We start from the raw sequence: 24,278 nt of genomic DNA, 5'->3' as shown, positions 1-24,278 counted from the left end.
GCTTATATTTCTTCCCATTTAGCCAAAAAATCATAAACATTTTGTTCCAATTAGCTTGCACAATGTTCAGTGACGCTAACCATTTAATACCCAGTACCAAATCAGAACCACCCAAGGAGAACGGGTAGAAATCTTGCTGAATAGTTAAATCAGAAATTGTTACCTCAACCATTGGGCAAACCTGATGGCATTTCACTCTACTACCATTACCAATTTGAACTCCAAAAGTTGGAACCGTCTGCACGGGGAGCTGTAATTCGGATACCACTGCGTCTGAGATAAAATTGTGCGTGGAGCCACTATCAACTAAAATCAGGACAGTGCGACCCTTGAGCGTGCCTTGAAGTTTCATTGTGGCTGTCGAATACTATCCTAGAATCGCATTAAATGAGATTTTGGCCCCCTCTGGTTCCATTTCTGTCTCGGCTCCTTCGTGTAGGGGAGTTAGAATTTCTTCACCTTCTTCAGAAATTTCCAGCAAAGAAAAAGAAGCATTGCAGCGATGCCCAGGTCGGAAAATAGCCCCACACCGGAAGCACAGACCCTTATCTCGCCGGTTTTGATGTTCCACATCTTCAGGAGATTCTCATGACTGTTGAGGAGTTTTTAGGAGTGGTCGAGGCCGAAGGAGCTGGTTGGGAGGGATACGCAAATGAAGCCAGTGAGAGGGAGTCTCTGGAATCACGAAATCACGTGTAAATTGGGACTGATTTGGGCGATTTTGGGAGTATGAAGAATTGGGCCTGGGCTCACGTGAATTTTAAGCTTTTTTCTCAAATTCCAGGGCCAAACTTGCAGCTTTAAACACTGTTCTAAGTTTTTAAATGCGTATATCAGCTTTTAATTCTTCCTTGAGGCCACCTAGAAAAATACCTAAGAGGCAGTGCTCTGGCCAGTTGCAAAGTCGTGCTACCCGCCTAGTAAATTCTTGACGGTATTCCTGTACCGATCCAATTTGTTTGATGGTCGGAAGGTGCTCGTCCGGTTTTGATATTTAGGAGGCCTATAGTGCTCTTGTAATGTCTTGACTAACTCATCCCAGTACAACAAGGTACGTTCTAAATTTACCCATGAGAATAAATCCAAAGCATCTCCTTCTAGATTCATTGAAGCAACATCAACTTTCGAATCTTCCGGTGTTTGATAATACCGAAAAAATTTTTCAGCCTTCGAAATCCATCTTCAGGGATCTCCTCCTCTAAATTTTGAAAATTCAATTTTTGTATAGGGTGGACATGGGCCCCTTCGGTCATGATCATCTTCACTATCATCTTTCCAGTGTGAGCGCCTATAGTGACTCTCCATGGTTCGCTTGCCTCTACTTGTTGCAGAAGCCTCAAGGGCCTCTATCTTCTCTTTCAACAAATCAAGTGTCTCTAATTTGGAGGCGATTGTTGATAATGGATCTCTTGAAAATGGATTGACTACAGATTCATTGCGTGGGGGGTTATTGGAGGAAGTGGTGTTAGGATCGATGGTTTTCGTTACCGGAGTGTGTGGTCACCATGTTGATAGAACCTAGCTCAGATACCAAATTGTTAAGAACTAAAGAAAGCAAATAAATCTATTAAATAAATTAAAGTAAGAATCTCACTCTAAAAATATTTAATAGCCAAAGTAGGAGAATCTCCAGGAGAAATCGTATTTTATTTTCTCAATGTCTAGCTATGATAGAAGCTAGTCCATTTATAATGCAAAAATTATAGCAAAATAATAAATAAATAATAAGAAAATATCCCAACATATCTGGGATAATAACTGACTCAAACAGAAATTGACTCAACAAACTAAACATGATCAAAAGTTGATCCACTTATTTAGCCAACTACTGAAAAGGAATTAATTAAATAAAAAGTAACTTAATTCTGCTATAACTTCCTCCCCTTTCTTCTCTGATACATCAATAGTGGATATTGACGTTAACGCAGCATGCTATCAAAGACTCAACTGTTACAAAAATAAGGATGAATTTTACAAAAAAAAAAAAAAAAGAATGCACCATGCGGACCTCGAGTATTATTTTTAAAACTAAATTTTAACACTAATTTATGGATCCATTGGTTTTTTAAAAAATAGAAGTGCCAGAATGGGAAAAACGGATTGATTGAACTTTCTTTTAATTTCGTTATGCTATCCTAGGTTTTTAAAGCAGCTCGTACGCACCTCTATTGGGGCCATATTTTCTACCCAAAATTCAAAGCAGGATTTGAACTCACTACTTCTAGTCAGACTTGCGGTTAATGATTTGTTTGCACTTCTTAGCAAGTAATATCTAACAAAAAAGATTATATAAATTCTGTTTTTCAAATCAGTTTAACCTATTTTTAAATGAAGATGAGGGAAAACGGGTTCAAATTGAATCATTCAAATAATATCAATGAGGTTGTTGGTCCAAAATACACACACACACACATCAACGAGGTCAAGGATGCTATACTAGGGCTTGAAAATACATATGCATATGAGAAGATGAAGCTCAATAAAAGCATTCCAAGAAGATTTGAGTAAGGATAAAAAAGATAACACAGTTCATCATATTAGAACTGGGGCTACAATTCCAAATATAACCAATGAAATTTACTTATCATACATAACATGCCCAACTACCCAACCAGATCAAAACTCCCTCGTCTGTAAACACAATGTACAATTCTACATCCACTATAATACTTAACAGTCATTAGCAATCCAATAAGCACATGTTCAGATCAAATCTCACTCTCATTTCCATTTAAGGAGATATAATAATTAATCAGTGAATCATCAATCTGTTTGGTGATCTGGGGCTTGGGAATACCAAGCAGGGAACCTGCCCTTGCTTCTGAGAAGTCTTGTGAACGGAGAATCAGGCATTCTACCTTCTTCCTCTTCCATCATTTCCTCATCAGATTTTGGCAGCCCATCTGGTACGGGACAGTGCCTTTGCCTCTCTTCCGAGGCCACCAGTTTCGGCACAGACATGCCATTCTTCTTCAGCTTGTGCATTTTTGCAATGCCATGTACGCATCCTATTAAGGACTTCACGCCACCTGTCTGAAGAATCAACCTCTCTATGTCTGCTTTTGGGACCTCTTTCTGTCAAAATATTTCAACAACGTCAAGAAAAAGAACTCACTCAGGTTATAAGCATAATGCAAGGCACTAAGAGGAATCAGATACTGGAATTACCAATATCCTTAATTATTATTTTCAATCTTAATTACTTTCTCAGAAAGTATACAAGCTTTTAGACTTTTAAATTGAATTACCTCAAAGGCATGGCCAGACGAACAGCCACGAAAATACAGCAAATTTATCACAAAAGAGGGCTTATTTTCCATCCTCACAATCCTCAAAATTTTCAGAAAAGAAAAATTATAGCCTGCTTTTGCGGATCTTTATCATCAACCCCTCGAAATCAGGGAAAAAGTTGGGTTTGCAAAAGATTGTGGCTAATGTTTGTGAAAATAATGGCATTCTTTCCCGGCATAAACTTCATTTATGGAGTCTCTGATGATGGAAAAACATGTTCAATTATTAGTTTTGAAAAAAGGTAATTCATTTTAGAGGTTTTGACCAGATAATATTAATTAAAATTGTCATGGCTGTAAATTTAAAAACACAAAACTCAATAATCCGTCCCATCCTGCTGAAATAAAAGAAAGAAAGAAAGAAAGAAAAAGAACTTACTTCAAGATCCTTCAGCTCAAAGTAAGCCTGCCAGCAACCATAGGATTCATCACCTTCAAGCGTCGAACAATAATCTGCAAATATTACAAGGCAGATCAGAAAGAATAATAATAGGAACAATAACGACAAGTTTACAATTTAACCACATCAGAGAATCAACCATGAAAGAAACTGCCATCAGATTTCAATCTTTGGCGATATAATTTCGATGATCACAGGACGCCTAAAGCTCTGATTTTCCCAGCTCAAAATCAGAAGATGAAACGAAGCACGGAAAGCAGACGAGATTGTAAGAAGGATACCTGCGAGCTCTATTTCAGATTTTTGAATCAACGGAGGCTCCTTGACGGCCCTTTCAAACTTGGATCGGCTAAAAGGTTCTAGCTTGGGGATATAGGCCTGGCTCCCGGACGAACAAGAGATAGTGGAGGAAGCAAATCTTGCAGAAGAAGAAGATGGCGATAACTTCGGATCAAGAAGCAGGGGAGAAGACAAAGATCGAAGCATGGCTGACTTTATCATGGCGTCCACCAGAAACAACCCACTTTTAGAAACTCAGGAGCAGAAAGAGGATAAGGAGTAACGGAACGACGCAGAAGATACCATTAAATACTGCGAATTTCAGTGGCTTCCTTACGGGGCTGGATAAGGATGATGAAATTAAACCATTGAATTATTGATTAGAGATATTTCATTAGACATTAGATAAATAAAATATCTGTAGAAACTAGAAAGAGAAAAATGACAGGTGCATATGGTCCATCGGATTGGCAGTTCAGTGGGGAACAGTGAGATACTAAGCGTTGATAAGAACGAGCTTTTTGGTGACAGTGGGCCCACGAGTGGGGTCAGTTTGATCCTTCCTGGAGAGGAGCCACGTGGCAGAATCATGTACGAAGCGGGACCGTAGGTGGAATTTTAGTGAACTTTTTGGTCGATCAGAGAAGGGTGGGCGGTGTGCGGGAAAACCACGGCGTGCGGCTGGCAAGATATTTTTAGCATCGCCCCTCGTATTTTCATTTAAACTAGATTTTATTCCCCGTAAATATTAATCCCTAATTTGTATATTAATTCTCAGATTTTACATAAGTTCACTTCTCAATTTTTTTATACATCGATTTCATTAAAATCTCCCATATCCTCCATTTTTTTTTCAAAATAAGCATAGCATACCATAAAAACTAATTAAGTTAAATATTAGGTAAATATTAATTTGATAATTTTATCATGTATTTGTATCTAAAAAATATGAAATAGAATTGTACAAGTAGTTAAAAATAAATAATTATAATAATGAAAAGTAAGTATATTTTTCTCCATATATAAGTAATTTTATAATTTAATTATAAAGAACTACTCCCCCCGTTAAAAATATAAATTATTTTTAACCGAATTTTATTCTTAATAAAAGTTATTTACTTTTTAACTTAATCTTATTTTTTTATATTTATTTTTATTAAATACTCTAAAATAAATATAAAATTATTATCAAAAGGATATTTAAAAAAAAAGATAATAATTACACTTTAAAAAACTAAAAATGTCGTATGTTTGTTAAATATCTAACACTTTAAAAAATATTTTATATTTTAAACGAAGGAGGTATATCTTTTTATGGGTTAGATGGTAAAATGACTCTAGAACTATAAATCCAAAAATATTTGGGAATCTAACTTTGTTTTTAATACAATATTTTTTTAATATTTTAAAACAATGTAATATTGCCCTTATAATTAATAAATATTAGCTTTGACTTTTAATTGATCAAAAAATTATAAAAAAAGAATTGCTAAAATTATCTTGGCCTTCTTTTGTAAATTCTTTGGGTTACTATCTATAATTTTTAATGTTTTTTTCTAATTTTTTGGTGTATTTTTCTACAATTTTTTGACATTTTTTGTTATAATTTTTTAGTTAACTAATAATTAAACTTAAATTTTATTAATCATAAGTGTGACATTGCACCACTTTTAAAATTGAAGGAAAAATATTACTTTAAAATAAGTTTAGAATTGCAATCCAAATTCTTCTTAAACTATGATGTAAGGATGAAATTATTTTTTAATTATTTTTTATTTCAAGACAATACACTGGGATTTTTTTTTCCCAAAAATAAGATGGCTCCACGCACATTTATTATTTATTGTTATTAAAAAAACCAATACACGTGCAAAAATACGTTGATTTTGGATATTATATTATCTTAAAAAGAAATTGCTAAATCGACTAATAGACTAAAATATATTGATTTCTGTAACTTCTTCATATTGTTAATTTTTAATGAGTGTGTTGATTGGATGACTCATACAAAGAGTGTATTGATTTCTATAACTTTTATTTTTACAATTTCTAACACTATATATAAAAAAGTTTAATAATACTATATACCTTTACTCTTAATATTACTCCGTTTAATATTAAAAATGTAGTTAAAAACAAAATCTTTGGTATGTTAAATAACTCAACTTCATTATGAATAAACTAGCATATTATTTCATTTTTAAATATAAGAGAAACTATCTTGTTTTTCTTCCTTTTTATTTATAAGTAAAATTATAAATTTCAAGAAATATTTATTACATTTTTATTAAATTGTCTATTTTCATTAGACAAATATATTTTATTAATTGTATGGATAATTTAGTATTGGTTTTAAATTTTTAGACATAATTATTACACTTAATTAATTTCTTCAAACTGTATGAATTGATTATTTTTTATTATACTTAGAAACGAGCAAGTAATATTCGTCCCCTCTTAAAATTAAATATATATCTAAAAAGTTTTTTCAATTGTCTAATAAAATATTATTACTTAAAATGAAATTTTGTAAATGTTGTTATATATACTTCCTTTATTAAAAATATAAGGCATTTTTTGAGGAGTTAGATATTTAAAAATATAAGACATTTTTAATTTTTAAGGTGTAGTTATTGTCGTTTTTTTTTAAATGTCACTATTAATAATGATTTTATATTTATTATAAGATGTTTAATAAAAATAAATATAAAAATATAGGATTAGTTTGAAAGTAGTAATTATTTTATTGAGAGATGAGATTTATTTAAAAATATTTTATATATTTAAATGGAGAAAGTAATATTTTTTTTTTTTTTAAAAATTAAACTTGTGCAACGCACGGGATTCAAGTTAATTAGATCAAAGTACATGCCCACTTTGAAATATCAAGGCCCCAGTATCAGCCAAGCTGGTGATCTACCAAGCATCTCTGAATGAAAGACACAAAACCGCGTTCATGGTATCCTTTTAAACATGTCGAATGCCATTAATTACCTCACTTCCCGAAAAAAAAAAAAACAAAAGAAGAATTAACTTTTGCTCATCAGATTAATAAATATCAAATTTCAGCCCCCTATCCATGCTTTCTTCTAAAGCTGCACAAAAAATTAAATGAGATTGGACTACATCTTAATTCAAAATCTAATTTCTTTCATAAAAAAATTAAGTTAAATAATCTATAATTTTAAGGGCAAAGCTAAAATTTTTTGTTAAGGGGGTTGAGATGACAAATTACATATAACAATTAAAATTTTTTTTACATGTATATATGTATATATCACTGACATAATATAAACAGTTTAACATATATATTTATATTTAATTTTACATATGTATAACAATATAGATATATGTATATATATATATAATTTTGCTTATCAATTTTTCTTGATATAAAAATCATTAGTTATTATGTCTATGATAAATTTTTTAACAATTTCTTTTTCAATATAAATTATCATTAAATTGGTAAAATTTTTTATCTCTATAAGCATTAAATGATTTAAATACAACATTGAAATCTAAAGTCCTGTTCAATGTAATAAACTATATTACTTACTTATTAAATTTATTATTTAATTGTTTTAATTAATAATTACCAACATATTAATAATGCTCAATTGTCATAAAAATCTATATGTCAATAAGATCAAATTATATCAATGTAAAAATTATTCATATTATAAATTTCAATAGCTTGTTTATTTCTAAAAAAGTAATTTTTTTAGAAGAATATTTTCACTAAATCTCCTAACTTTTCGATAAATAATTTTATAATAGATATCAAGCACATAACATTCAATATATCTTAAAATTTTTGTTACAATACTTAACAAAGTTTATTAATAATAATTCTCACAATTTATTTTATTAAATATAAAATGAAAGCAAAATAAAATGATATCAATACTTTAAGAGCATGTATAATATTATTTTGTTAAGAATGAGTAAATTTTATGATAACCATATCTTCAAGCTATTGAAATAGCTAATATATATATATATATATATATATGTAAAAGACTACATATAAAATTAAAATGATAATTTCATTTAGTATTTTATAATTTCTATAATGTGCTAATTTAGAGGAACTAAAAATATATAACTCCTATATTTTACTAAAAAAAAATTAAAAAGTTAGGGGAGCCGTGGCCTCTGTTGGTCCCCCTTCTGTCCATCTCTATAGTAGTCTAGTATGGGTTAATGATAACTCAAAAATTAATAGGATCAAACTTGATTCATATAATTAGGAGATTGGTTCTAGTAGTTTGATGCTCACTTATCTTTTTTTTTTTCATTTTTCCTCTACGAGAGGCAATGATTTATTTCAATCTAACAAACTTAATTAAGATAATAAAAATACTTGTAATCATAACAAATTCATAAGGATTTTGCCAGACCATGCCAAATCTCAGATTCATTTACTTTACCATCATCAACCTAAAGGAAATTAATAAATGAAAAATAAAGAATTAATGGATCAACATTTAATTTAGGATGAGTCCCACTGGATAATGAAAATATAAAGCCCTTCCCGTTCCCTTTGATGTGAAAGTTTTATTTCTTTAATACTAAAACAAAGAGAAAGCAAGCCTTTGCTTCAATATAAAAATATTGGAACTATGGATAACGGATAAGCTCTAAGACTAGAGAAGCCAAAATAGGGCAATGGAATCATCAAATTAGATGTATAAAAACTCCATGGCTAAGACTATTATTCTCCTGAAAGCAGGGAGATATCTTTGTTGAATTCAACTCTACAAGAACAACAATCCCCTATAGATAAACTTAGTCTTAACAGCCCCATGTAATGCATCCGTCCGTCCAGTTGCCTTCAAGTCGTCTTCTTAATGATTGAAGTTTTCAAGCCATAAGCATTTCACATTCCATGTTTAGATTGAACTTTGTTAATAACAAACCAGAGCTATTCTGTTTCTATACAAATTTATTGTATTATATTATATCTACTCCATATCTTTTTAAAAAACTTGTATTAATTGCGGGAGAGCATTACCATTCTCGTGATTTTTCCTAACTCAACCTAGACTAGTTATGAAAAGAAAAAGCTATCTAACACTACCATCCAGTTGACATGCTTGACTATTATTAAAAGGAAAAGAAATCTAAAACAAGCAGAGAATGTAACTAATTGATTAAATGCAGCCTATGGATGAATGAACAAGAAATTAACCTCAACAAGTAGCAAAAATACCTTAGAGATAGCAGAATGTGAAGGAATCAAAGGACCCACGATGAGCAACTTGAATCAATAGCCAGAGGCGACAACGCAATATGAATCAGAGGCGATGGCATGATGGGAATCAGAGGAAATAGGTGACGGATCAATGCGAATCAGAGGCAAGAGGTGAGCACTTGATGAACGAAGATGTCCTAGTCAACGGTGTGGTGGATGGGAGGGACGGGAAGGGCCAGGGCTTCGTTTGTTGAGTGAATGGCGGAATCAAATGGGCGTGTTGTGCGAGTAAGTAACTGAGCGTGCGACTACGCGAGGGACTAGATTTATTAAGTTGTTAATTTATTATTAATCTTAACTTATTATTACAATAATTAGTAAAATAATTATAATTATATTAAATAAATTTAATAGTATCAGATTGGACTAAGTGGTCCAAATGCGTAATCTTCTATCTAGTCCAACCTAAAAAATAATTTAATCTTTTTAATCTTGAAAAATGAGTTTTTAACAAGACTAGATAAGTTTGAATTTTCTCAAGTTAAACTAAATTAAAAAAGATTAAAAGACTTTTATACAGCCTGCTATCCTCATGGGCTTGGTGTTGTAACCACTACAGGGACTGTTGCTTTCGCATGGTATAAATGATAGAAATTTCTCAGCCAAATAAATTTACGTTATTTTTAATGGTAAATATTCATAGTTCAACTGATAAATTTGAATTGAATAAGTAGTAAATTTGGAATCATAGGAAATAAATAACTTCTGGATATTATAATTTGAAATAATTTTCCTTCAAAAATTTATTAAATGTTAGAGTTTTATAATATTTTTTCTGTGGCCAATAAAAAAATTTAAAACTTGAAAAAAGGTTTTAATGTTTGATGTCCAGGGAACACTTCTACTAATTTAAACGGTCCATGAGGCGGCAACTAAAATAAGTAGCGCTAACCGTAAACGAGCAAAGCTTGATTACATAGCAAAGAACGTCTATACGTTATCAGTGTCGCGGAATTATGGACGAAACAAATTCCAGTTCCTTTCTTCTGATGGGCAGGTCTGGAAGATTCCCACGGGATCCCGTTGGTATTGCCGTTTTTGGATTCAAACATTTCTTTCAATTCCGACCTGCTTTCTGAGACTCTGACCTCGCCTTCGCCGGTGAATCGTAATGCCAACTATTTTCGGGTTTCAAACAATGGATCTAGCGGAGGCTATCAATGGCCTGATTGAAGAGGCAAAGGTCCGAATTGTCTGGTGGGGTCTTTGCATATTCGCTGTTTCGTTTTTCTTGACTCGTAAGTGATATGCGCTCCTTCGTGTTACATCTAGTTCATCTTTTGTCTTTCACAATGAATTGTGATTAGCTCTCTATTTGTCACGTATCATATCATCAACTCGGGTCTTATGAAATGAAATTGGAATTTTATACCTGCATTATGCATACACTGAGTAATGGTTGTGCTCTAATATGAGAGCTTATCACGGTCTTAGCTATGATTTTGGACGCGTGTGTATTCATTAAGAAGAAAAAAGGAGGGTTAAATTAATATTTTGGTCTTTTATGTTCATAGATTGTTTTGATTTCATCTGAAGTTTACCATGTAACACTTGACCCTTTAACTTCTAATTTGTATAACCTGTATCCGTATGTTCTAAAGTATTAATTTCGTTAAAAGACATGCACCGAACTGATTTAACATCCTATGGGTCTAACATAAGGGACAGAGCTGACTAGCTTGGAAACACATATAACTAGTTAGAAGCTAAATGATAAATTGGATACAAAGCAAACATAATTAAAGATCGAAATAATAAATTAATCAAAGTGACCAAAGAGGAACATGGTTTGGTTGTTACTAAGAGTGATTTTTGTTTCATTGTTATTCTTTATTGTTTATCACAGATACAAGTGAATCGATGTGGATGAATATACCAGCGTCAGTTCTCTTGTTTTCTGCACTGCACATCTTTTTTGACAACGTGGAGTTCCATTGGAAGGTTCAACGACCTAGATCACCGACATATTTATCTCATTTGGGGAAGAAACAGTTGTCTCTGAATGATTCACGCCTGTCGACTAAAATTCCCCCGCCAACATGGAAGAGCGGAATTGGTTCAACCGTTGTGGAGGCTGCATTAAGTGATTTTGTTGATAAGCTGATACAGGATTTCATTATAGATTTGGTGTGCACATATATTACTCCAGACAAGGAGTTTCCTGACCAAATACATGCGTTAATAATGGATGCTATCGGTGAAATATCAAGAAGGGTTAAAGAAATAAATCTCGTCGACTTGCTGACAAGGTGTCCATTTTCCCTCCAATTTCTTTAAAAAAACAAAGGGGTTTGGTGAGCAATTAGATTAGGCTTTTAGGCATAGTTATCTGGTAAAACAACTTGTTTCTGTGAAAGGCTTCTCATTCTCTTACATCTTGATTATATTCCAGGGATATAGTTCATTTAGTGGGTGATCACATAGACCTCTTCAGAAAAAATCAAGCTGCTATAGGTGTGGATGTTATGTTAACATTATCTTCTGAAGAGAGGGATGAAAGATTGAAATACCATCTATTAAATTCCAAGGAGCTTCATCCTGCACTAGTATCTCCTGAGAGTGAGTACAAGGTGTGAGTGGAGTGTTCTACTTTAATCTACAATCCTCGTTTGGCTAGTGAAAATCGTGTCTCATGTGCAATAATTTTTCCTTTGTGTAGGTTCTTCGGCGGCTAATGAGTGGATTATTAGCATTAGTACTAAGACGACAAGAAGCTCACTGTCCTGTGATACGATCTATAGCTCAGGAAATTTTAACTTGCTTGGTAATGCAACCAATATTAAAATTGGCATGTCCTGGGTATGTTCTTAAATATATCGTCCAATATTTAATTTTTTAGAACATATCCTATTTCGAAAGAGGATTTCCACAATTCTACTTTGAAAGAGTTGTGGCGCTTTTTGTAACTGTTTTTTCAGGAGGGTAAGTTGGGGAGGAAAAAAAGAAAGGTGCGAAGGGGTAGTAGACTGGCATTGGTTAAAGACGATCTCAAAAAATGGTGCTTTTTGCTAGGAGATGCTTCTTAAAATTCACACTTTAACATCTAAATATACAATTCATGTGGAAAGTGTTAAAAGGGTGACTTAGGACATCTATAATGAAGATTGCATTAGTATTTTTCATAATTTGAGCAATCAAAGTAATACATACGTTTGGATATGATTAAAAGTTTACGACATTAAACATCAATAATTAATACTACCTCTGAACCTATCTATACTAGACAAATCAATGATAGTTAAATAGGCTTGGGGTAGTACAATGGAGACCTTTAATGACTGCGATTGCTTTACTGGTATCCTAGTAATAACTTTCATGTCGGTCTTCCGTATTATCGGAAGAAGTTTTGCTATATTTCTTAAGGGTTGAGAACTCATTGCAATTTCCATTTGTAAATAATACGATTATCTTGGTGATCAGGTATATCAATGAGCTGATTGAAGAACTTCTGCATATCATTAAAGATATGGATATAATAGGGATGGGCGGTGATCAGTGTACAAGTGCAGCAACTCATCATTGTGGTAATTCAGTTGCTGATGTGTTTGGATCTAATAATCACACGAACTCGAACGACCATTCGCGTGTAAATCAAAGAAACGATGAAACATTGGCTAAACTGCACCATCAGGGCGGGACATCCCTTCAATGCAACACCTTCCAGCAAGAGACTTCGCAGATCAGGCATGCCGACTGGGCAAGAGTGTTGGAGGCAGCGACTCAAAGAAGAACTGAAGTTCTTATGCCTGAGAATCTCGAGAATATGTGGACCAAAGGGAGGGATTATAAAAAGAAAGAGAACACAAATCTCAAAGCAAGTTTTCTCGATTCTCCTAAAAAAGGTTCTTCTGCAGACCGTTCACTGCCTGATGGAAATTTAGCAAAGGAAACATCAGCGAGTAAACATGGAGAGTATGCAGATCCAGAAGGGAAGTCATTCCTGCAGCGAGTGCAGAGCTCGGGTTCAGATCCCTTACTAAATGTTGGAAGCACAAATGGGGCGGAGTCTTCTCAAGATCTCGACAAAGAATCACCTTTCGAAGGAGAGCTTCGGGTAGATGAAGCGAAGGGTACTAAAGTCTTTGCGTCTAATGAAAGTAAAAGCAGGCGCAAGAGACCAGACAGCGCTACTTTTCTGGGAATACTAAGTAGTAAAGGAGAGCCAATTATTTCTGGGTCTCAGAGTCATGGTTTTGAGAGACAGAGTGAAGGATTTCGAGGAAAGAGTGCTTCTGACACTGTTATTAGGAAAGAGGGTCAACTAGTTCCCAAGCTCCGTTGCCGGGTATGAATCTTGGATGTTGCGGTTATAGGATGTTCAAATCCTAAAATAAATTGAATTGGAATAATGGAATCTGTGCAACGTACCATTTTTTTTTTTTAAATCGGACTGGATAATTGAGTTTTGATGTATCTTTGTACATTTATTGTTTGTCTTGTCTGCTTGTACACTGCAGGTAATGGGAGCATACTTTGAGAAACTCGATTCTAAAACTTTTGCTGTCTATTCAATTGCTGTGACAGATGCGGAAAACAATACTTGGTTTGTGAAAAGAAGGTTCGCTTCTTTCACACGATTTGACAATGAATTTGGGCTTATAAAAAGAAGGAACTTTCCAACTTATTATCAAAACAATGCTGGGTTCAATGATTTCTTCTGTCTTTCCTACATTTTTAGAGTTCAATTTGTTGACGCTTCATATAGAGTAACTTTTTTTAAGTTTTAAATTTGCTTGAGTTTGCATGATGACGTTATATAATAACTGAACTTACTTAATAAAATAAGGCTTATTATTATTGTTATTATTATTTAAAATATAATTGTGCGTCGTCGATTCCTCTTTACTTTCTTTTGGTGATATTTAGATACAGGAATTTTGACACACTGCATCGGGAGCTTAAAGATACTCCAAAATACAGATTACATTTGCCACCGAAAAGGATATTTTCCTCAAGCACAGAGGATTCCTTTGTCCATGAGCGTTGCATTCTGCTTGACAAATATCTTCAGGTTTTTTTAGCCTTTATCCATGAGACCTGTGCCTTGCATTGAATTCGATATGAATCATGCTATTTATAACTTAAGAATAGAGCAACTTTTTATGCACCCTTCGGTCCTAAATATATGAGGTAGTTGAAGGGCTTATATTGAAACTAGTATACAACTTCAATTTACTTTATCTCTTTAATTTATAATTTTTTCCTAAATTACTCCTACTGATCGCGCATGTTAGGCAACCAACACTAATTTTCTACAAATAATTAATTTAATTAATTTCTTAAATCTCTATAAATTATTTATCTAGGAGTCTAGGACTGAAAGGAGTATAAAAATTATACTCATTGAATATTGATCGATGATGAATATTTCCTCTTATACTTTTCTATAACAATGTGTTTGCTTCAATTATACTATTTTGCTTCAGGAACTCATGTCAATACCTAATGTCACTGAACATCATGAAATTTGGGACTTTCTGAGTATTTCTTCAAAGGTGTGTATCTGCTTGGTATTCTTATTATGACGTCAGATGATGGCCTTCATAGTTTCCGTTGGTACTCTTTCAATAAGAAAATTAATGATCTGATGATAGTATCGATATCATTATCGACCTCCTTCTTTGTTGAAGAATTACTCTTTGGGGAAATCTTCAACGATAAGGACCCTGGCAGGTATGTGGTTTTAACTTTTCGGTTTTATATTTTACTTGCAGTAAAGGTTGTCGGGTTATAACTACTTTTAATGAAGTGCCCTTTGGATTTTATCATCATCCATTTGTCTGCCATGTGAGTTTGTAAAAGTCTTGTTCAGTTGTTTGGCGGTTTCGCTCTCACTGTTGAAATCCTCATGTGGTGATCTTTCTACCGTTAAAAATGGAAAAAATGAAATATCTTTAAATGGAAGTGGGAGAAAAAACTCCTACCATCGCCTTTCTAGTTTGCCTTTCTGCCATTGTTTTTGGCTTTGGGGTAGATTAGGAAGGTGGTCCAGGCAACTAGAATCTTGTACTATGTTATTTGAAGAATTTCAGAAAAATACTGATTGAAATTTTTTAACTTCATTCAAAACGGTAGTGTTCCCAAAAAAATGATGTAACTATAAATTGGAAGAAGGAGGCCATAGAAGGTCCAGCCAGTCATCCTGAACCCGAAAAGGAAACAACGAGGAACTTAGATAAAAAGACAAAGCTTCATGAAACGGGAAGCAGAAAATTGACTAACAGCATTTCACCATATGCCTCTGAACGATGACGCTTAACCAGCAAATATTCTCTGAGATTCATGGGATTTTAAACTTCGACAGAGGCAGTATCTATTTCTACGATTTTATAGATAACCCTGATTGACACAATGAGATATGTTGCATTCAGTTTGGACAACTACTCATAACTACCGTGATAGTCTTTTGATGAATAAGCTCTATTTGCCTCTCTGCATTTTCTTAGTCTTGCATAAATCATTTCCTTGATTTACAACGGTACCAATTATTTTGTTGAAGTTAGTCCCAGTGTGCAAAGAGCTTTTAAAAGCAGAGATTTTTTTTTTTTATAAAAGAAATTTGTATTTACTTATTCCAAATGTTATCTAAATTTTTGTCTGTTGACAGTTAATGTAGATGGTGCTGTGGATGATATTGTCCGCCAGTTTGAAGGTGTTTCGGATGGATTAACGAGAAAAATTGTTGTTCCATTGTCGTCGCATACTTGTGGAGGCTCTTCTACGTCAACAGACAACAATTTTTGGAATGATGACGGAATGGATAAAATTAAACCGAGGCAGAACACTGCGGAAACTGTATTAAGCTCTAATTATGAGGATTTTCAGAGTAGTGGAAAGTGTGACCGTGAGAACATTACTAGAGAACTGAAGCACGATAATGGGCGGCATTCTGATATTGAATTGAACTTGAACGGTTCCACGCCACACCATGATGAAGAGTCTGGTAACTGTGATCTAAATATAAAGCATGATTTGATATCTGAAGCTAGAGTTGGCAATGAAACCGCAGCTACAAATTTCACTCTCATTCCTGATAATTTGGGGGAAGTGCCACCTGAGGTTATTAAGTTTGCTTCCTTTTCATTTTTGTAGTTCACTTCTGATTTCTTACGAGGCAACATGGTTCTCTAGTATTTGATAATTGATGCACTAAAATTATTTTCTTGCTGGTTATTTTCAGTTGGATTAGACTGCTTAATAATTTCCTTACGTGGTAAAAATAGGAACGGCATTAATAACTAAAAAAACTGCACAGAAGCAATAAATTATGTTGGGCCATTGTGTTCCCAAAGAGTGACCCCATGGCTCCAAAAATAAAGATAAGAAATTGTACGTCCTAACTGATTTGATTGTTTGCTGGCTAAAAGCTCGTTTTATTTTCTTGCCTGTGCCTTCATTTCCGTTGTTGGTTTATCAGGCATCCTGAATTTCATAGATATGTTCAGGTACTTTGCTGTCAAAAAAACTTTTGTAAATCGAGAAGTAAAATGCATGAGTTCCAAATTCTAGTTTTATGAAAATCTAGATTGGGAAGCATAGAATTTGAGGCGAGGTATAATATTCATAGCTTATAAATAATGTGACTTCTTATAGACTTTAAATTATATATAGTTACATATATAGATTGTTCTGAAAACATATTTGAAGGGACGATTTGGGCCTTTTTTTCCCTCTCTCCTAAGGAAAAGAATTTAACTTGTGAATCAAAACAAAATAGGATGGATGGTTTATTTGACTTCTCCAAGTAGGATTCTGTTAGGATCTTTGATCTTATTTTTTGAAAGTTATTTTAAAAGAAATTTTTATTATACGACACTTTATAAATATTTCTAATATCTAATTTCTAGTTTTGATTTTTCTGCAGTGGACTCCACCTAATGTTACTGTCCCAATTTTGAAACTGGTTGACAAGGTATTTCAGCTTCAGAAAAGAGGCTGGCTAAGGTGTACTATTCTATCCAGTCTTCGGCAATTTTTAACCTGATAACAGCTAAGCATCACTTAAACAATCTAAATACATCGTTTAAAGATCACATTAAACAATCCTAATACATCGTTTACTGATTGCAGAAGCTTCTTTTGGAGTTACCATTTTATGTTTTTACAAAGTCTGTGAATCATCACAATATGTTCTGCGGTTTTGCTTAGAAGTAATACTTTTTCTAGACTCAGACGTTCAGGTCAAAGCTTAAACATTATAGTGTCTTATTTGGAGTCATACGACTGAAACCTTCATGAGGGCGTAAGGATTAATTGTAGATATGAAATGTGGGGCGTTACATAAAATCCATGTGCCGATGCCTGGCATGGTGCTATGCTGGGCTATTTTAATTCTGATTTTAAAAGATTATTTTTCCATTAGCTGCTTTCAACAACTTCATATTTGCTACCATTCCATACGTTGGATTTTCCTGTTCAATTTTGGGTAAATGGATTCAAGAAAACGCGATGTCAAGTTACAGGATTTTGTTGGGTTCTTTTTTTTAAAAAAAAAAAATTTCTAGGCTTACACTAGTTCATCTCTGTGGATGCAGAAGACAGGTCTTTTGGATATCAAAACAGATATTACAGTTAGCAATGGAAGATGCTATTGATGATTTTCTTCTCAGACAGATTCATTGGCTCCGGAGCGAGGATACTGTTGCCCAAGGAATTCGGTGGGTTCAAGATGTAAGGATTGAGGCAAAAACTTAAACACAATCTTTTACTGGGACCTTTTCATTTTTATGCGAAAACCTTTTTACATGGCCGATGATGATCAGCCTAATTCTATGACTAACTATTGATATGTGCATTTAGATCATTGGATGGGTGGATTTTGTTTAAAATACTTTTATTAGTTGTGCGATACTGGATAATCCAATAAAAAAGAATGGGCAAATTCAAGCTCAGTTTCTTAGATTTTTATTATTTGGTTTTCGGATAAAAAATATGTGCTACCGAGCATTATCTTTCAAAAAAAATTTCTTCACATACTGGTTCTATTGAAGAAATTTTGTCCCGCGTTGTATCTCAATTCCCACCCCCCACCAAACAAAAAGCTGGAGCTAACTTTCTTATGTGGCATGCATATACATATATATGCTTTCAGATCTTGTGGCCTGGTGGTACATTTTTCTTAAGTCTACAGACTCAGACGGAAAAAGGTGGCTGTGGAATCGATCAAAAATCTTTACATACAATAGGGGACTTTATTGGAAGCAATATCTCGAAACGAGGGTCAGCATCTTTTGAGCAACAGCTTGAGGCTGCTCGTAGAGCGAGTGATATCAAAAAACTGCTCTTCGGTTAGTCCCATTTGAATATCCTCTTTTCATCCTCTTTCCTATATATCTAACGTTTCTTGGATTAGTATTTACTTGGAGTGAAATGTGCAGAAGCAACTCAAGGTTTAGTTGTTTCTTCTTTCTTGACCTGAAAGAGTGTGTGCATTTTATTTGTTTCTTGTGAATGTGTAATCAAAATATCAATATGTACTTAATAGCAGCATTGTCCTGGGAATATGCATCTCCAGATTTTGACATATATGAACTTGCCTCCCTACTTATCAGATGGAGCTCCAACGGCCTTGGTTAGCTTAATCGGGCAAAAGCAATACAGGCGTTGTGCTCGTGACATATATTATTTCAGCCAGGTGAGAGCTCCTTCCATTTGATCCTATATCCACTTAAAGCAAATTTCTTTCTCTCGCTTGTTTACTTGAAAAAACTTGTTCTCATGCTCTGATACCAACACTTTGCATTATCTCTGCATACAGTCTACCATATGTGTCAAGCAACTATCTTTTGCGATCCTCGAACTCGTGCTAACATCCATCTTCCCTGAGATGAAGAACCTAATCGTGAATGTTCATGCGCATATGCGGGTTCATAAACCTGTCTAGAGTTCTCCTTTGGTATTGCTCTCTATCGGCATCACAGTTAGGGGAAATAGCTTTGTATGTAATGAAGCACAATAATTTGATCTAGAGCTTGTGCAGATTCCTAGTATTTTCTGCTTCTTGGGCAGAAACACTTATTGTCTCGTACATTTTTTTCTTAAAACTTGACAAAACCCATCTTATAAGTTTGTGCCAATATAATTTGTTATTAAAGCTAATAAAAATATCATACTTTCATTGATAATATATTTCCTTAAATTTTGTAGCATTGTTTAGATAACTCCTTCAACTTTGAGGTATAAAATAAACAATCTCCTTGTACATCTTAGCTTATGTCATTTTATTTCCCATTAATGAAATAACATAAATTAATGGTAAGTGGTTATCAGCGTAAACTTGAAAATTTAAGGAATTTTCTTGTTAAGTTTTGAATGTTACATAACTCAGAGTTCAAAGATAATATATAATATATGTTTTTTCGTCTGGCAAAAAAAAAATGTACTACAATTTTTTTTTACCTTTGTTATTTTTTTTGAAACATTTTGAATTTTTATGCAATCTCTTTACAAATATATGGAATTGGTGCTAGTTATTTATTAAAATAATATTACTATGTGGGGTGAACAGGGTGTTCCAATCGGACTAAATTTTTTTTGGTTATGTTCTATTAAAATAGTTACTTTTAGTCAGTAATCCAGATTCTGGGACATATAAAACGTGTAAAAGAATAATATTGACGATTGCTTTTGGACAATTGAACAGCTATTAAAAGCTCAAAGAAAACCAGATAAATCTTATTTTTTTCTACTTGGATGTTAATATATTTATTTTTCAATTTTAATAATTTAAGTAGCATTTTTAAAATAATACACATATTTTCATGAAACCAATATCAATACTAATATTAAAATAAAATTATATAAAATATAACTAATATCAAATTTTCTGAAAAAGTAATTTTTATGCTATTGTATGATTGTTTCAAATTTTCTCATCCAATAAGTATTCTCACTTTATGGTCATGAGATTTCGTCAGATGATTGCAAATATATATATATATATATATATATTAAATTAGAAATGAATAAAAATTGAGTTAAATGACATTTTTTTCATTAAAAAATATAAAATATTTTTAATTAAATCTTACCTTTTAATAAAATAGTTCTGTATTTTTAAATTAATCATATTTTTTATATTTAATTTTATTAAATATCTTATAATAAATATAAAATTATTTATTAATAAAAATATTTTAAAAAAAATAATGATTACACTTCAAAAAATTATAAGTACATTACATTTTATAATATTAAATTTTTTTAAAAATATTTTATATTTTTAAATGAAGAAAATAGTTATATAATGCATGTCAAATATTTTTATGCAATCATATATATAGTTGAATTAAGTTTGAGTATACAGCATAATAAAATGGTAAAGTTATAATTTAATATTCTCTCATATATCTTTTTTTTTTTTTTGGGATACATCAGAAAGCAATTTCATGTCTATATCTGACGCCAACTTGATAAGAAAATTTAAGATACTCACAATATTAATATCAATTTGCATTTGATTTCAGTGAGTGGAGAATTTTAATTATAATTATTAAATTTTATTAATATTTAAAAATTATTCAGATATATTTTTTTAAAAAAATTTAAAATAATTTTCATGATCAACACTTCTCATGGATGATGTCCTTCCTAAGATTACATATTTGTCTTGCCTCATTTATTTATTTATTTTTTGATACCTACGTGTGTTACTCTCATTAGTCAATAGCCAGTTTGACTTGCCTCGCTCCGATTCCCGAGAAAGTGAACTCTACAATTCCCGCGCTTTCCCACTCCTCGCCATTCGCCAAGACACCTGAGCCTTTCATCTTCTGCTTCTGCATATTCCAGCCACCTTTCACCTTCCTCTTTCTGAATTCTGACTATGGTTCACCGGAGAAAAAACGCCGGAGAATCACCTGAAGAGACCGACTCTGAAAACGAATCAGCTAAAAGGATGAGAAATGGAGAAGGCTTTTCGCATTATGAACAGATTAGGGACCAACGGATCAAGGAGAACCAAGGGAGGCTGCGGAAGTTAGGCTTGTTCGACCTATCTCTGAAACTCAAGAAGCCTAAAACTTCGCGACAGAAGAAATCCCCTCACCCTAGGAAGACGACGCTGTATGCTTTAGCTCCTAACATCCCCCCGCGGCGATCTTCTAGGTATACTTTTACTCCTCGTCTCGTACACATTTTCTTGTATTAATAAGTTTTTCCTGCCTTACGTATTGGTTAAAATAGAAGATAATTTTCATCTGGATATGAGAAAATTGCTGAGAACAACTTCACTTCTGGTTGTTATCTCTATTTTGTGGACATTACTTCTGCTTGTTTTCTCTGGTGCGATTGATTTGTTTTTCTTATCTCAGATAGGATGAAAACATTTCTCTGCTTACTACATGCGATGGTGGTACTGGCATACTACGAGATATAACATTTGTAGGCTTGTTTGTATACGGTTCTATTGTTCAAGTGTCGATGTTTCGAAGGCTGGCGATTAGTGAGTATTCATTAAGTACTTGAAAAGTTTTTTATGAAAATTTATACATACCGGAAAAACCAATATTCTCGAGACGTTCTTCTACGCAACCCGCACTCCCCTGATTGTGTGCTTTGTTTTTGGTTAAAATTGACGGTAATTGTACGAAAAGAATGCTGGAGAATAACTAATCCACTTTTGCTTGTTATTTCTGTTGCGGTTCATTTGGTATATATCTGAGATGGGATAGAAATATTGCTTGCTCGTCTTGTCACCCTCATTCATTGTACTGGCATTTCTCTTGGTGACTGGTACGTGAATTTTCTAATCTATTAAGTAGTAGAAAGCTTATTTGAAAATTGAGTATGTAGTATTATACATAAGTCTTGAATTCTTCATATCCTATATACCTGAATTTTTTATGGAAGAAAAGAAAAATCCCCAAACTTCTGCGAGATTATGAAGGTCGTGAATTTTATTATTTTTAATATATTTTCTAAAATTTTCCAGAGATTTATAATGCATTTGTGGTCAGTATTCCTGAAATGATTGATTTTTTTGTTTAAACTTCGAGAGATACGGTAATCAGATTTCCATATTTCATGGAATTTTAGAATACAGACCTTAGGACCAATAAAGTATTAAGGTCGTGAATTTTATTATTTTTAATATATTTTCTAAAATTTTTCAGAGATTTATAATGCATTTGTGGTCAGTATTCCTGAAATGATTGATTTTTTTGTTTAAACTTCGAGAGATACGGTAATCAGATTTCCATATTTCATGGAATTTTAGAATACAGACCTTAGGACCAATAAAGTATTAAGGTCGTGAATTTTATTATTTTTAATATATTTTCTAAAATTTTTCAGAGATTTATAATGCATTTGTGGTCAGTATTCCTGAAATGATTGATTTTTTTGTTTAAACTTCGAGAGATATGGTAATCAGATTTCCATATTTCATGAAATTTTAGAATACAGACCATGGGACCAATAAAGTATTTTGAAGGCCGTGAGAAGCGTGACTCCTCCAAAAATTTAGAGATTTGCATACCGGAAGGTACAAATCCAGAAGTTTACACTGAAGAGCAAGAAAAGCTTCTAGGGGATTGTAAAATTGAATGGGAATTGTATGTCGATGGATATGATGATGATGGGAATCGTCTTTATGATCCGATCAAAGGGCAGACGTGCCATCAATGCAGGTAATTTTGTTTTATAAGTTTATAATGCTCCCTAAATATGCCTTTCACGTCACGTTGCAGGATTCTTTCTATTTTAAGTTTTTAACATGACATGCCTAATGTTGAAACCAGAGCTTAGATTCTTTTGTTATTCGAAGAAGACACTTGCATTGTGCCGATGCATCTCTGTTATGTTTGTATTGGTTGATCTTAGACAAAATGATTTTATGCATGCTTTTCTATTAAAGACTCAGATCTACTAGTTTTTTGTAGTTAATTTATAAAGTTGGCACACCAGCTTTTCCTTGAGCTTGTTGAATTGAGGAAATCATTTCTTCCTTGCAGGCAGAAAACTCTTAGTCTGCATACCTATTGTGGCAAATGCGAGTTACCCCAAGGACAGCTTTGTGGAGATTGCTTGTACACAAGGTAACATTTTCTAGCTATCTGAGATGAGATGGAGAAAGCAGCTTTTCTTTCTTTCTTTCAACAGAACTATACTTATATTGTTGGTTGTTCTAAAGCCTTCGATTCCATCTTGAAATCAGGAGAGCGAATTATATAGCCCTGTCTCATTTAATGTGATTCTGTGAAGATTGATGCTAGGCATTATAATAAATTTTCGTAATGCTGTATAGATATGGAGAAAATGTTTTAGAAGCAAACGAGAATCGCAAATGGATATGTCCGGCTTGTCGGGGAATTTGCAATTGTAGTCGTTGCCGTAGAGCTAAGGGTTGGATGCCCACTGGTAATCTGTACAGAAAGGTTAGTTTTTTTTTAAACCTTGTTATGTTGGAAGATCTGCATGTTTGATACTTTCTGCTCCTGCAAGAATTGAGGTTCCTTCTTTCCATCTTGTGCTCAATCTTCTTCAAAGAGTTGAATAAAGACATAAATTACACCGACCTCCGCAAGTGTTATTCTTGTTTCTGTTTATACGAGCCTCAGCCCGCATGACATTGCGAGGCCAGCTTCTGGAACTGATATTTTCCTGCCTTGTCCTTTGAATTTTACTTAAAAGGTGTCAGAACTAGGATTCAAATCTGTGGCACACTATCTCGTCCAAACTTATCACTCAAAAGATCAGGAGCCCTGCAATAGAGGAGACTAATTCACACGAAGAGGGCCCTGGTGTCATGGTTGTTGAGGACTTGGACAGGTGATGAGATGGATGCCAATGGAAATTGAGCAGCTCATTAGTGGTTAAGGTCTATATTTTCCTAGTTTTTACTGAGATTGACATGAAGTTTGCCCCCCCCCTTTTGTGAAAACGAGGTTGATCTTCTGCCATGAACAGTGGAAAATTTCAATTGAACACTTGCTCAGTTAACATGTTTCCCTGTGGAGCAGCTTCTGTTTTGTAACGTCTTCCCCGGCAAAAACACTGGACGTTTTGTTTTCTACTTGATGATGTCTGATTTAGCCCTTAAAAATGGTGACAT

At 33.3% G+C, this 24,278-nt stretch overlaps 2 protein-coding genes and 1 pseudogene across 2 annotated transcripts; 2 read left to right on the top strand and 1 right to left on the bottom strand.

The window, feature by feature from the left end:
* Positions 1-2,505: 2,505 nt before the first annotated feature.
* LOC129285013 (CCG-binding protein 1) lies at positions 2,506-4,297 on the bottom strand. The gene is made up of 3 exons (XM_054920548.1): positions 3,972-4,297; positions 3,670-3,743; positions 2,506-3,075 (listed from the first exon to the last, which is right to left on the bottom strand). Exons 1-3 carry the CDS (start codon positions 4,189-4,191, stop codon positions 2,764-2,766), a joined length of 606 nt encoding a protein of 201 aa, XP_054776523.1. The 5' UTR covers positions 4,192-4,297; the 3' UTR covers positions 2,506-2,763.
* Positions 4,298-10,337: 6,040 nt separating this feature from the next.
* Positions 10,338-19,290, top strand: LOC129286073 (uncharacterized). Its single transcript, XM_054922109.1, has 15 exons — positions 10,338-10,464; positions 11,073-11,475; positions 11,619-11,796; positions 11,886-12,025; positions 12,647-13,511; positions 13,684-13,784; positions 14,093-14,237; positions 14,653-14,721; positions 14,857-14,899; positions 15,834-16,285; positions 17,091-17,170; positions 17,761-17,896; positions 18,318-18,513; positions 18,778-18,860; positions 18,984-19,290. Exons 1-15 carry the CDS (start codon positions 10,338-10,340, stop codon positions 19,107-19,109), a joined length of 3,144 nt encoding a protein of 1,047 aa, XP_054778084.1. The 3' UTR covers positions 19,110-19,290.
* Positions 19,291-20,993: 1,703 nt separating this feature from the next.
* On the top strand, positions 20,994-24,266 carry LOC129287159 (uncharacterized; annotated as a pseudogene).
* The last annotated feature ends 12 nt before the right edge of the window (positions 24,267-24,278 follow it).

Source organism: Prosopis cineraria, unplaced genomic scaffold (assembly GCF_029017545.1).
Source record: "Prosopis cineraria cultivar Desert tree isolate PC_DT_omini unplaced genomic scaffold, ASM2901754v1 PC11, whole genome shotgun sequence".
NCBI classification, from domain to species: domain Eukaryota; kingdom Viridiplantae; phylum Streptophyta; class Magnoliopsida; order Fabales; family Fabaceae; genus Prosopis; species Prosopis cineraria.
This window is presented reverse-complemented; position numbering and strand designations above follow the sequence as displayed.

What these genes read in the sequence shown, in the direction of transcription:
- LOC129285013 (XM_054920548.1), bottom strand. Translation starts at nt 4,191, where the DNA reads ATGATAAAGTCAGCCATGCTTCGATCTTTGTCTTCTCCCCTGCTTCTT. An exon ending in ATCTGAAATAGAGCTCGCAG is followed by an intron (nt 3,744 to 3,971) that starts GTATCCTTCTTA and finishes TAATATTTGCAG; the next exon opens with ATTATTGTTCGACGCTTGAA. An exon ending in TTGAGCTGAAGGATCTTGAA is followed by an intron (nt 3,076 to 3,669) that starts GTAAGTTCTTTT and finishes ATATTTTGACAG; the next exon opens with AAAGAGGTCCCAAAAGCAGA.
- LOC129286073 (XM_054922109.1), top strand. Translation starts at nt 10,338, where the DNA reads ATGCCAACTATTTTCGGGTTTCAAACAATGGATCTAGCGGAGGCTATC. An exon ending in TGTTTCGTTTTTCTTGACTC is followed by an intron (nt 10,465 to 11,072) that starts GTAAGTGATATG and finishes TGTTTATCACAG; the next exon opens with ATACAAGTGAATCGATGTGG. An exon ending in CAGAAAAGAGGCTGGCTAAG is followed by an intron (nt 17,171 to 17,760) that starts GTGTACTATTCT and finishes CTGTGGATGCAG; the next exon opens with AAGACAGGTCTTTTGGATAT.